Raw genomic sequence first — 13,250 nt, 5'->3', positions numbered from 1 at the left:
CAGATTGGGATGAGGAGATTCCCAGGGAGGCTAAGTCACTAGCAAGTGTTTTGAAGAACATTATGTCACCTTTCTCTCTTCCCTCGCCTCCTACAAGGAATGCATTTAAAAGGAACATCGCCACATAGACAACTGGGCAAATGACTAATCTCATGAGATCATCCCATGCCTGCATGAGATCAATATCATACAAAGAAAATACAGGCTGTTCCATTGACCTTCTTAAGTATGGAGAGAAGGGAAAGTGTTGGGTTGCTGTGAGGAGATGTGGCATCACCTGTGCATGGCCGTGGGTAAGTCATGCCAGGGCTCAGGCTCCAGAGCTGCTCCTCTGAGAGTAGCTTGAAATGACCTAATGTGGGTATTTTTCTTTCTTTCTTTTTTTTTTTTTTTTTTTTTGGTACTGGAGATTGAACTCAGGGGCACTCGACCACTGAGCCACATCCCCAGCCCTATTTTGTATTTTATTTATAAACAGGGTCTCACCAAATTGCTTAGTGCCTCCCTTTTGCTGAGGCTGGCTTTGAACTCATGATCCTCCTGTCTCAGCCTCTTGAACCACTGGGATTACAGGCATGCACCACCGAGCCCAGCTTACTGTGGGTATTTTTGAGAGGCAATAAGTAGTTATCATTTGGGTTAAGTTTTTGTTTTAATCAGAGACATGGTTTTGGAGAGAATATATAGAGAAAGCTTGAGGCCATTTTGTTTTTCAGGAAAAGGGAGAAGAGAGAGGTGACAGTTTGTTAGTGTGGAAATATGAAGAAAGACATGTATGGGATAAGAACGGTTCTTAGAAGGTGTGCGTGCTCCATAATGTTCCCCCAGAGATATCCACTCCTATCTTTGGAACTTGTGACTGTTACCCAAGGAGACATTGCAGAGGTGATTAAGTTAGGGATCTTGAAATGGGGAGGTCATCCTGGATTCAGTGATGGGCCTAATGGTCCACACAAGGTCCTTATAAGGAAAAGGCAGGGATTCAGAGAGAAGATCTTAGGCTGCTGGGCTTTAAGAGGAAGAAAAGGATAATGAGCCAAGGAAAGTAGCTCTAGATTTTAGAAGCTGTGAAAGTCATGGGAACAGACTGTCCCCTACAGCATCCACAAGGTACACAGCCCTTCATACTCAGAGGTGTAAAAGGACAAACTTACTTTGTTTTAGTCCAGTGAGCACGTGGCTATTTGTTCCAACAGTCAGAGGACCCTAACACAGAAGGAAGCTCTGTGACATGGGACAGCATTTCTCTATTTTGTCAGGCCTTTTCGGTGAAGCCTGCTTTCCCTTCAGTATCTTAGGAGTCCAGTTGATGTTTCTGTCTTGAGTGTGAGGACATGCTGAGTTGGACACTCACCCAAGGAGGTGTATCTGGAGGCTCCGCGACATTGTGATGACACATGGCTTTGAAGGTGTCAAGCTGGCTGATCTCTAACATAAACATCCTATGATCTCACTATTACTCAATGGACTCTAAAATCTTATTTGAAGTTGAGATCAGAATTTTGTGCAAAAAGCCACCTTAGGTATCACCTATGACTGCACTTTGAAACCCAGTAGTGTCAAAAAGGCAGTCATTATCATGATGTTTCTAAATGAGAAAACAGAACTTTTAGCAAGCTATGGCTTACTGAAGGTCTCACCTATAGCTTGTCCCACAGGACTAGGACAAGCCTCAGGTCTCTTGACCTTCAATCAGATGCCCATCCTACTATAGTGCCCTCTCACCTCTCACAGGTTAACCTTAAAATCTTTATGTGTTGGGGCTGGGAATGTGGCTCAAGCGGTAGTGCGCTCACCTGGCGTACGTGTGGCCCGGGTTCGATCCTCAGCACCACATACAAAACAAAGATGTTCTGTCTGCCGAAAACTAAAAAATAAATATTAAAATTCTCTCTCTCTCTCTCTCTCTCTCTCTCTCTCTCTCTCTCTCTCTCTCTCTCTCTCTCAAAAAAAAAAAAAACTTTATGTGTTTTAGGAATGATCTATGTATGGGGTGGGCTCATCCTCTTTCCCAAAAACTTAAGCATGCAGTTAAATCCCCAATTACTGGAATGCTTGGAAAATATTCCTAGCTAATTAAATTTTCTGGCTAACTAAATGTGAGCCAGAAAAAAAAAAGTAATGTCTTAGCAGCCATTCATTCAAAAGTTTTCTAAACTGAAATGGTTCTCTCTCCTACTTTGACAAGAGGAGCCCTGCAAACAGTCATAACACATGTCCACCAAAAAAATTGTATAAAGTTACCTTCTGGAGGCTGGGGTTGTGACTCAGTAGTAGAGCGCTCACCTGGGACGAGCAGGACCCTGGGTTTGATCCTCAGCACCACATAAAAATAAATAAGTGAAATAAAGGTATTGTGTCCAACTACAACTAAAAAATGAATATTAAAAAAGTTACCTTCTGCTCATGTATATAAGGAATATATGAAATATAAATGAATTTCATGTTTAGAGTTGAATCCCATCCCCAAGATATCTCGTTATGCAAATATCCCAATCCCCACAAAAACATTTGAAAGCCAAAATACCTCTGGCCCTAAGTATTTTGGATAAAAGTTGCTTAACTCCATATTATATTCATCATTCAGATGAAAACATTGCAGCTCAGGGACTTTAAGAGACTTGAGGTCATGCAGCAGAGTCAAAGTCCAGATCTCATTGTTCTGAGTTCAAACCCAATATCTCTGGAGCCGCAGAGAGTATGGTTGATTGCCCTGGGTCTTTCTTACCCTCAGGACATACCCATGTTATCAGGCAGGATCCATCAGGAAGCACCTACTCAAAACTGATATTTTGAGGCAAGTTAATAAAAAGAACTATATACAAAGGTGTGGGAGTAGAGAGAGAAACTATGAGGCAAACTGCAGTCGCAGGAGCTAGACACATGGGTAGCACTCCCTGCCTGAAAGGAGAAGGAGAACGAAGGATTATCAGGACCAGAGAGAAGGAACACATAAAGAGGCCACCTGAGACAGACCATGGTCTCTAATAGATGGACTTGGTCAACCCACACTGACCTAGTAGGGGGCAGCTAGGGATAAACACCTAGCCTCCCTCTCTTCCAGTTTCCTGATGGCTTGCTCATCCTCCCGTTGACCAATCCAGCCAAAGGGCAAGGAGCCTTTGATGTGCTCCATGCTGTGTCCCCAGGACACAGCTGGTGAACTGGTGAGAGAATCCAAAAGGATGAACAGAGGATACCTGCAGCCTGGAAGCTACCTTGCATCTAACTTCTTGATATTCTCATAGTAATTTCTTTTATGACCATAATAGCTATCATTGAGTGAAGCACACAGTAGGAACTCATTAAACATTTCTTTGAAGATTATTCTAATTTAACTTCTTAAATATTTTTTTGGTGGCATGAAAGACTTAACTGGTTTTCTTTGTCCTTCTAAAAGAAGAGTTTCCCAACAAAAATCTGATGAATGTAGTTTTTCCGTTTCCTGAGCTCTGGCTCTGTGACTGTGACTGTAGGTCCAGCAAAGAACACATGAAACAAAGCACGGTCCTGAGGCACCCAAACTGGCATCAGTGGAAGGGAAAAGTGATTCAGGCTGTCACCACACATTCAGAGGTCCATGGACCCCAGTAGGGACCTGAGGCCCTGGAAGAGAGGAGGGGAGAAGTGGTGTCACACTGTGATGCCCTCCCACGCTGAGGCTTTAGAGAACAACAGTGTTCTATGGTAACAGCCAAATCTCTGAACAAGTTTCTCCTTGCTTCTCCATGTAGATGCCAGATGTTCTCTTGGGAGCATTTTCACAACAATTCCCGGCAAATACATAGGCTGATTGACAAACTAAAACAGAATGGGAAACATTTTTTTTTTTTTTTTGGTACTGGGGATTGAACCCCCGGCTGCTACATCCCTAGCCCTATTTATTTTTTACTTTGAGACAGGTTCTTGCTAAGTTGCTTAGAGCCTCGCTAAGTTACTGAGTTTGGCTTTGAACTTGAAATCCTCCCACCTCAGCCTCCTGAGTAGCTGGAATTACAGGCATGCACCACAATGCCTGGTGAAGCTTTTCCTTTTTCTTAAGTAGAAATATCATCCCAGACCAGGAAAAGATCAACTATCCTCATAAACATTTTAAAAGAATTATTTATTTCAAGTAAACAAAATAAAACTGATTTCTCTTTGTTTTATTCTGCTCAGTGTGGAACAGATGAATTTTTAATTTAAACTGGTCATTAAAGGAAATCAATATTTGTATCTTTATAAAGAATTAATTGTGGAAGTACAGGAATAAACGTATCAGACTCTCTTTAAACTCATGTTTCAGGTGAACAGATTATTTCTGGAAAAGTCTCAGAAGAAAAATACAATTGCTTTGCCTCATACATACCAAGGGCTCAGTGAGATGTTCTCAACTCAATTAGTCACATCTTCCTTTATGAGAATATTACACAACCTTGTCCCTTGCCATGTGACTCACCTGCTTCCAATGGGGGAGGATACATCCCCTCCCAGTAACTTTGGGTTTAGTCATATGGACCTACTTTAGCCAACAGAGAGCCAGTGGAAGTGCCAGAACCCACCAGAAGCAAAAAGAGGCATTTCACATTTCCACTACTCCTGAGACCCAGGCCTGCACCTGGAGAGAAGAGCCTGTGTCAGATGAAGATTGCTCCATCATCCTGAGTCGAAGAATAAGAAGACATGTGGAGTAGATACACACTCTGGATTTAGGAAGAGACCTAAAACCAACCCACATCCTGGAGTAGAGCCATAGCCAGAGACAAATGTCATGTGTAACCTTCTGAAATTAAGAGTTGTTTGTTACTCCTGCAAAAACTGATTAGTATACTCAATGACTTATATAGAAGTAGAAAAATAAACAGTAACCTTGAAAAGGAAGCTGAATTGGTACCACCTCTTCTGCAGAGCTAATATATGGGGTTGCAATAGATGCAAAAGACGTTCCAAGCAAAACAAAGTCAGTTGTGTCTGAGATGCCATATACAAAGAAGGCTAGCACATCACTAAGTTATATGTAGCAAAAAATATTTGAAAAGTGGCTTAATCAATCAACACGTAGCAAAGATGCAGGTAGGAATATTAGCAAGCAGGGAATTCTAGCTTTAAATCCAGTTGTATATCTAAATGAATTTGTCAGGCACCAGCATTATATGATTTAAGGGTGCATGCTAATGCTCATATGTGGGAATACACACACACACACACACACACACACACACACACACACAGCCAGAACAACCCAAAATATCTCCCTTATCATTCTCTCATGGTCCAAAAACATCAACCATAATAAATTGCAACCTGCTCAAGAACTACAAATAAGAATTGATTGATCTAGAAATTATAACATGTGAGCCACATTTGATCACAGAGAAATTAAAAAGATTTGGCCTAGGGATCATAAGACTTCAAAAAAATGATAGTTGCCTTTGAAAACTTGAAGTGGATTAGCCATAAATAGATTAGCTCAACTTGGTATAGTTACAGAGGGCAAAACGGCAGACAATAAAAAAGAGATACTAGGACACATAACTCAATCCAATTTACTAGATTGTTCTGTTAGGGCTGAGAAGACCCTGAGATTCAGATACAGCTGGCCTATACCTGGCCACCCAGTATAAAGTCATAGCAACTGATACACAAGCACATCCACAGTTGGGGTGCAAACAAAGAGCTGTATGAAGCAAGTTTGGAAGGAAGAGAAGAGCAAAAGAGTAGCTGCAGATGCCAACGTCAGAGGGGATCATGATTTCAGGGTTCATTTGGTAACTGAGTAGACCCACCATGTCCTAGACACCCACCAGTGTGTGTGCATCTTGGAGGTGGGTGAAAGTCAAGGTTATAAAGAGTGAAAGAAGATATTGCACCCTAAGCTCTAAGAAATCTGCCAAGGAGTTCATTTAAATAAGGGCAGCCAGGGAAGAAGAAAGTCTGGGTCTACAAGCTTGAGAAAAGGTAACCAAGTCTACAGCCAAGAGGAACCCAGGGAAGTTTCTGTAGGAACAAATCCCTGGGTAAAGACTGAGAAGCAAGCCAAGGGCTCTCAGAGATCTGTCTCGGGAGAGGAAGATGGGAGGGAAGTTTGCAGTTGGGGACAAGAAGACCTGGTTAAAGCCCAGCACAGGATGATGCTGGCTAACACTCCCTGATGCTCATTGTAAGAAAGAATGTACTAAAAGTTTCTCGCTCATTAGCTCCTTCGCTCCTTACCCCAACCCTATGAGCTAGGAACCATTGCTACCCCACTTTACAGATGGCAAAGCTAAAGCATTGAGAGAATCTGCCCAATGTCATTTAGCTAGTAAAGGCAGAGCCAGAATTTGAACCTATGGAAACTGGCTCCCAAATTATACCTTAATCAGAAGCCAGTAGCTCAATCCAGAGGAGGATAAGCAGTAAGTCCAGTGCGAAAGTTAGCACAAGACCCCAGGATACAGCAGTGGGATGGAGCTCAGGTTGAAAGGGCATTTGGACCTGCAATCAGCAGGTGGAGCTCAGAAAACCAAGCTACTTTTACTCTATTACTTCATTTCGCTTGGGGACATTGATGAGAAGGATTTTGCAGCCCTCATAACTGTCCAACCATGCACACGGGCTGCCTCCATCAGCCAATGTTCTCTGCTGCCCCAGATACTCTGGCAAAGCCTGGTCTACTATTCACCAGGAATGTTTTGTAATCCGTTGGTATATTTGCAAAATCAGGCAGGAATGATATTTTTTTTCGCTGTTTACCTTTGTTAGCCTTCATTTTCTTCCCTTCCTCACCTCCAAAGGTAGGCTCTAATCTCGTCCTAAATCCTTCCTCTTCAGTGAGTTTCTAAACCATAATCATTTGCGTTCTGAAACAAACCTGCTCTTACCATCATTATACTTGGAGCCCATGAACCCTCAGACATGCCAGTAAACACCACAATGATGACTCTCCCCTCCCAGAGGCCTCATAAGCCTTCCTTAGTTATAGCAGTGAAGTATTTTGAGAAACTTGAATTAAAGTGCTAGAGAAAGCACAACACGCATTTATTGCTCATCTTGGAAAGACAACAGCAGTAAGCTTTCAAAACTGTCTTTGATTAACATATTCTGGGGGTAATGAATATGGATATTGTCAATAGTCACCTAGAAGCATGTTTTCTTTTGTACATTTTGTTCTCTCCAGTAAATTTCCTACCAAGAAAGGAAATGCCCCCAAACCCCTGTTTGCATCAATAAAGCCAGAGCTCAGATGCATTGTGTGAAGGGAATTGAGCCAGCACAGAATTCTTGTCACCCTCCATCTCTGTTTCAGTTAATTATCCACATTTTCACCCCGATTTCTAATTACCATGTATGTGGAATGCAAATAGAACCTGTTGTCTCCTTAATAGGCCTGTTTATTTCTCAGTGTTCTTGGGATGGTGTCTGATTAAGGGCTGAGCAGGACAAGTATCCTGGGATACCCGTGCAGTATCCAGAGTGGTTGCCTGCAGAGAAGAGCTGAAGAAAGACCTCACCACCAGCCCAGGCTAGGACAGGAAACAAGAGGTATCTGTGGGACACCAGGGCCCACTTGAGTCATTAAGCCTGCAAGGGACATGGGGCCCCAGCTTTGTTGCTCTAGAGCTTTAAAGAATCCCTATATGTAGCCACACCTCAGACAACTTGAATCAGAATCTCTGGATGATGCTGAGACCCCAGATTTTCTGAAAACTCCCTGGGTGATCCCAATGTGTATCAAGCCACTGCAAAGAAGCCTAAAGATGAGGAAACCCATGCACCTCTCCTCAAAAAGCTGGGAATGAAGCCACCTACATTTACCATGGTCATGCCCTGCCGTGGGATCGCTCTCCTTGTTTCCAAAAGCATGTGGCCCAGGAGGCCCTTCTCCATCCTGTGAAAGTTTATCTGTCTCTCTCCTGTGTACAACCCCTTTATTTGTGGGCTCTGCCCTGGCTGCAGAATTGCACTGGCACTGGCTCAGAGATTGTGTTCACTTAGCAGCCTCCCTCTACCGCAAACCCGTACCCCACTCACCTTTCACATATGTCCATCCCAGGACTGATTTAAAGTGTCCCTCAGGACATGACTCTTCTGCTAAACTTTGCACAGCAGCTACTTTTAGAGAAGTAACAAAACCCTCCAATGGCTTCTCACAGCGTTTAGAGTCAAACTCAAGCTGCTTATCTTGGCTTACCTGTCCCTCAGCAGTCTGACCCCTATGCACTTCCAGCAGGAGATCCAGCAGTCCAGATGTGAGCTCTGTAAGCAGATGCCCAAGGGCATGTTCTGCTTCTGTCCCTTAAGAGCTTGGAAACCTTGACTGTGGGCAAGTGACTGCCCTCTCCTGGCCTCCATCACCTCCTCTACAAAGGCAAATTTGTTGTGAGGATTAAGTTAGTTGACACTCAGCTAACTTAGGGCACTCAAATTTTTTCTCCCTGCCCTGTAGGAGTCACACAGTTTTGGGGAGACCCCACCTTTACTCTGCCTTCTGACACGATTGGCTCCTTATGGTCACTCAGGAGCCAATGCCCTGTCTTTGGAGACTGTTCCGCCTCTCATCACCCTGTTTTATTTCCTCTAGAGCCTTTACTAGTTTTCTAGGGCTACTATAACAAAGTACAGCACACTGGCTGGTTTTAACAATGCTGTGCTGGAGGCTAGAAGCCAATGTCAAGGTGTCAACAGTTGGTTTCTTCTGAGGACTGTGAGGAAGAATCTGCTCCCTGCCTCTCTTCCAGCTTCTGGTGATTGAGCAGCAATCCTTGGTGTTCCTTGTCTTATAGACCCTCACCCCAGCCTCTGCCTTCATATACACATGGTATTGTCCTTGTATGTCTGTGTCCAAATGTCCCTTTTTTAAAAGAACTCCAATCATATTGGATTAAGAGCCCACCCTACTCCAGCATGAAAGAAACCATCCTAAGGAAAACAGTAGTCTTGTTTTTATTTAAGCCACAATTTTGAGGCATTGGGAGTTAGGATTCAACACATGAATTTGAGGGAGAGACATCATCCACCGATAATGTAGCCCTTATGTTCATTTGTTGTCGGATGTATTTTGTCTCTCCTCACCAAACATCAGCTCCAGGAAAGCAGGACCCAGGGATATCTTATTTACCCCAGCAACTGATGCCCAAGGCTGGCTGTCACAGAGAAGACGCTGGGCACATTTTCTTGAATAAATGAATGAAATAAAGCCAAGACAACAAGTCAGTTTTCTGAGTAAGAATACTGTTCAAGCCAGAATTATGAAGTGACTATGCAGTTATTTAAAATAGTTCCATAACCATAGATATGAGAAAACATTCTAACATACTGTCAAGCAAAACAAGAAAGTTTTAAATCATAATAAGTAATATAATCCTACTTATAAAGTGCACGCACACACACATATACATACAAATATATGCTTACACATATTTTTTGCAGAAAAGGGTCTAAAAGAAAATAAAGCAGGGGCTGGTGGGCTATTGCTAGTCATAGTACTTTATTTACTCATTTTTTTATTATTTATACTGTCCCATTTGTCTGCAATAGGCATGCAATGCTTCTGTAATCAAAAAAAAATAACAAAAGACGAGCCTCTCAAAAAAAAAAAAAAACAAATAAGGCTTCTCATTTGCAGGATGAAGCAGGTGGGCATCATCTACCATCCCAGACTAACAGTTCACCAGCAAATCAAGCACCTAATACCATGTTTGGCAGTTAATAAATGCTCAGTTCATGCTGAATGAGTTGAAACTAGAGAGGTTCACTCTTTTGCCCACAAGACTACAACTAAAGCAATTCTAGAAGCCTCCCTGGTATATTGGTGGAAGAGGAGGAGGTGCAGGGGGAGATTGGGGGCGATGAGGAGAAGGGGAAATGCAGACACTCTAGACTCCAGGAGGAAATGAAACCAGAAGGGCTGTCACCCCACCCCTGTGAACCAAACTGCCGCACACACCTGATTTTCCTAATTAGATAGTGTTTGCAAAGCCTTCAGAAACAGATAAGTGCTACATTAAGTGCTAAGTAGTATTAATTAATAATAGTAGATTATGTAAGCAGGTACTTATTATACATGTTAATGTCTACGCTTAACAGTATAGTACTTGGAATCAATGTTTGGCTAGACGGCAAAAAATTCTTTATAGAATCTTACTTATAAAGTCTCTGGCTTCCAAGGAAAGTAGCTTTATAAAATATTTGTGTTTTCTAATTTGACAAAATTTTAGAAATCACCTAAAATTATAGTTCTCAACTCTATAGGACCCAGCATCCTTTTGTATAATAAATATTTTGTCCTCTGTAGTATACTGAAGTGGAGTACATGGATAACCTGCCTATATCCAACATATTTCAGTATGTAAATTTCCAGGCATATCCAAGTGAAGTTGTCAGATGCTTGAAAAATATGAAGAATCACTGCAAATGTGCCAGTTCCAAATGACAGGCTGTTACAGGGGTGTGAATGACATACACAAACCATGAGTGGCACTGTGTGGAGTGTTGTTTTTCCGAAATGGTGGGCAATTCATCTTAAGTCCTAAAGTAAACAAATTACCACTTTCCTTTGATTTATCCTATAGTTACTTTCATATATATATATATATGGATGCAATACCTTTATTTTATTTATTTATTTTTATGAAGTGCTGAGGATTGAACCCAGTGCCTCCCATTTGCTAGGCAAGTGCTCTACCACCAAGCCCTGTAGTTACCTTCCTGGAGAATTCAATGTAGTTGCATATTAAAACAATCCAACATTGTTCTAGCCTTAGATCATCATTTCCAGGTTGCTCATCTACAGGAATGTCAGGCAAGATATTTGAAAGCTGTGTGATGGGACACTGTCCTACAAATTTATTGTCTCTGCCCCAGCCCCAAATGCCAGGAGGTACTGTTTGCCACCCTAATCTTCAAGAACAAAAAGCACCCAAGACATTTTCATTTTATTTGAAATTCAAGTTCAAAATGACCCTGTGGGTGGCGTAACCCCTCTCGAGAATCATAGGTCTCATTCTATATCCTTGTGTAAAAAATAAAGGTATCTTGACCCCACAGAGCCTGCTGAAGAATCATAGGTGAAGTCTTGGCAGAGCCAAGAAAGAAGAACTTAGAGTTGAGTCAGAGGAGCACTTTCCACATGTTTGGCGCTGTTGTAAGCTCCTTATAGACATATGCTCATCTAATGGTCACATGAGCACTAGAAGACTTCATTGTCCCATTAGACAGTTGAGATGGAAGCACAGAGAAATGACTTACCCAAGGTTTCATAGCCTAAGTGACAGAGCCCTGACTCATTGCACCCCTTCAGAACAACTCTGCAACACAGAAGCTTCAGACTGTCACTTAGGACTGAAGGGGAACAGCAGGGCAAATGGAACCTTCCATGTTATTGGCACAGAGGACAAACGAGCTCTGATGGGCACTTCAACCATGCCTCCAAGTCATCATTTGTTTCCCACTGGGTCTCACCTTCTCCTTTCTTGTGTTCTTTTTGTGTATGTGCAGATATTCATGCCCAGGAGAAGGCTGCTCTGCTGTGGACCTTTCCTAAAAGGGAGATCCCTATTCACTAGATGAATTCCAGAACCATCCACTAAGTCTTCTGTAGCCCTCTTCCATCAGCTGACCTTCACTGCAACTCCTGTTACTCACGATGAGCGGCTTCCTGGCCTCGATGGACCCCCGGCGGGTGCAGTGGGGGTCAGCCTGGTATGCCATGCACTCCAGGATCCTGCGCACCAAACCAGTGGAGTCCATGCTGGAGGGAACGGGGGCCACTACGGCACATGGCACCAAGCTCGCCCAGGTGCTCACCACCATGGACCTTATCTCTCTTGGCGTTGGCAGCTGCGTGGGCACTGGCATGTATGTGGTGTCTGGCTTGGTGGCCAAGGAAATGGCGGGACCTGGTGTCATTGTGTCCTTCATCATTGCTGCCGTTGCATCTATATTATCAGGTAATTGTTTCAAGGAAGGGAAATGGATGGCGTGCTTGCTAAACTAGGTACTGCTCATCCCATTTTTCCAGAGTATTTGGTGATGAGATGTACTAATTGGCAGTGAACTGGCTCATTGTGGGTTTTTTTTTTTTTTTTTGGCCTTCACTGCAGGGGGATTGGGGCTAGGTTTTGACTCAGTTGTAATATCTTCCCTTTTTTTTGTTGTTTTTTCAATGCGAATAATTATTCTGGTGCCCAGATGTCTCCCAATTTCTCATTCTATGTTATGTTCTGATGGCTCTATTTTTATTCGATCTCTCCCTCATATTTGAAGATAGGTAATCCTTTAGGGGGAGGGGCAAAGGATAAAAAATAATAACAAAGAATAGAGTAGCAAAATGATAAGTCAGTAAATCTGACGTAATTAGGGTTCAATAAGCTTTAAACTGTCACTGTACCTCCCAAGAAGGAAGCCAAGCTAGGAGATTTAAAGTCACTGTGAGAATCACAAAATGCCATCTGCCACAACCACCTCAGCAGATTGATCATCTACAGAGGTTGAGCAACTAGCTCCTTCTCTTCCCTTTACAGTCACAAAACTCACTTTAAAAAAAGAAGGTGCCAGGATATATGTGTGCAAGGCTCTTTCCAACTTTACAATCAGTGATTTTACATTGTTGACCTGAAACCAGCAATGGTGGGACTCTAATTTGTGGGATGACTCCCCTATTGCCTTCCCCTCTTCCCACCTCTTCTCTTGAGTAGCAATCCATAGTACCTTCCCCAAATACCCGAAGTAGGTCAATGGACAACTTGAAAAAGAAGGAAAAGGAAAACTTCCTGCTTCTTGGTGTGATATTGCAAAAGTAAAATGGTTTTTGTATGTGGCAGCTCTTATGGATCAACCCATGACAGGCAGTGAGCGTTTGGTCCCTTCAAATGTTGCAAAAGAAGTAGGGACCTAACTCCCACCAGGAGTTCAGTATCACCACTACAAGAAAAGCATGACACTGACACCATCCATCCAGCCTAGATGGCCTTCATGCATGTAGGGTACAAAGAGAGACCACAAACACATAACCTGAGAGTAGGCAGGTTCACATCGGACCCCTTTTTAATTTGATAAGAAAAAGATCTGTCATGACTGATCTTCCTGTCAGTCTTACCACTGTCCCCTTTTCCTGAAGTCACTCTCTCATATGCATGAATATGCTAATAATTGAAGTTTCTGCAGAATGGAGGATTGTTCTCCCTTATAGATGAAAATAAATTATTCACATGAGTGAATGTGGTGGATACTTGAAATTCTAGTAACATGATCACAATTGTTTTCGAACATCTTTGATGAAGAAATTTATT

At 42.6% G+C, this 13,250-nt stretch overlaps 1 protein-coding gene across 1 annotated transcript in view; it reads left to right on the top strand.

Moving 5' to 3' along the window:
* The window catches only part of Slc7a14 (solute carrier family 7 member 14), a 111,862-nt gene that overhangs the window by 41,303 nt on the left and 57,309 nt on the right, over positions 1-13,250 (top strand). The window contains exon 2 of the mRNA XM_021731157.3: positions 11,458-11,909. Coding sequence (XP_021586832.2) covers positions 11,606-11,909 — 304 coding nt within the window. The 5' untranslated portion in view covers positions 11,458-11,605. The remainder of the gene's footprint in view (positions 1-11,457; positions 11,910-13,250) is intronic.

The sequence above is a fragment of the Ictidomys tridecemlineatus genome, chromosome 3 (assembly GCF_052094955.1).
Source record: "Ictidomys tridecemlineatus isolate mIctTri1 chromosome 3, mIctTri1.hap1, whole genome shotgun sequence".
Taxonomy (NCBI): domain Eukaryota; kingdom Metazoa; phylum Chordata; class Mammalia; order Rodentia; family Sciuridae; genus Ictidomys; species Ictidomys tridecemlineatus.
This window is presented reverse-complemented; position numbering and strand designations above follow the sequence as displayed.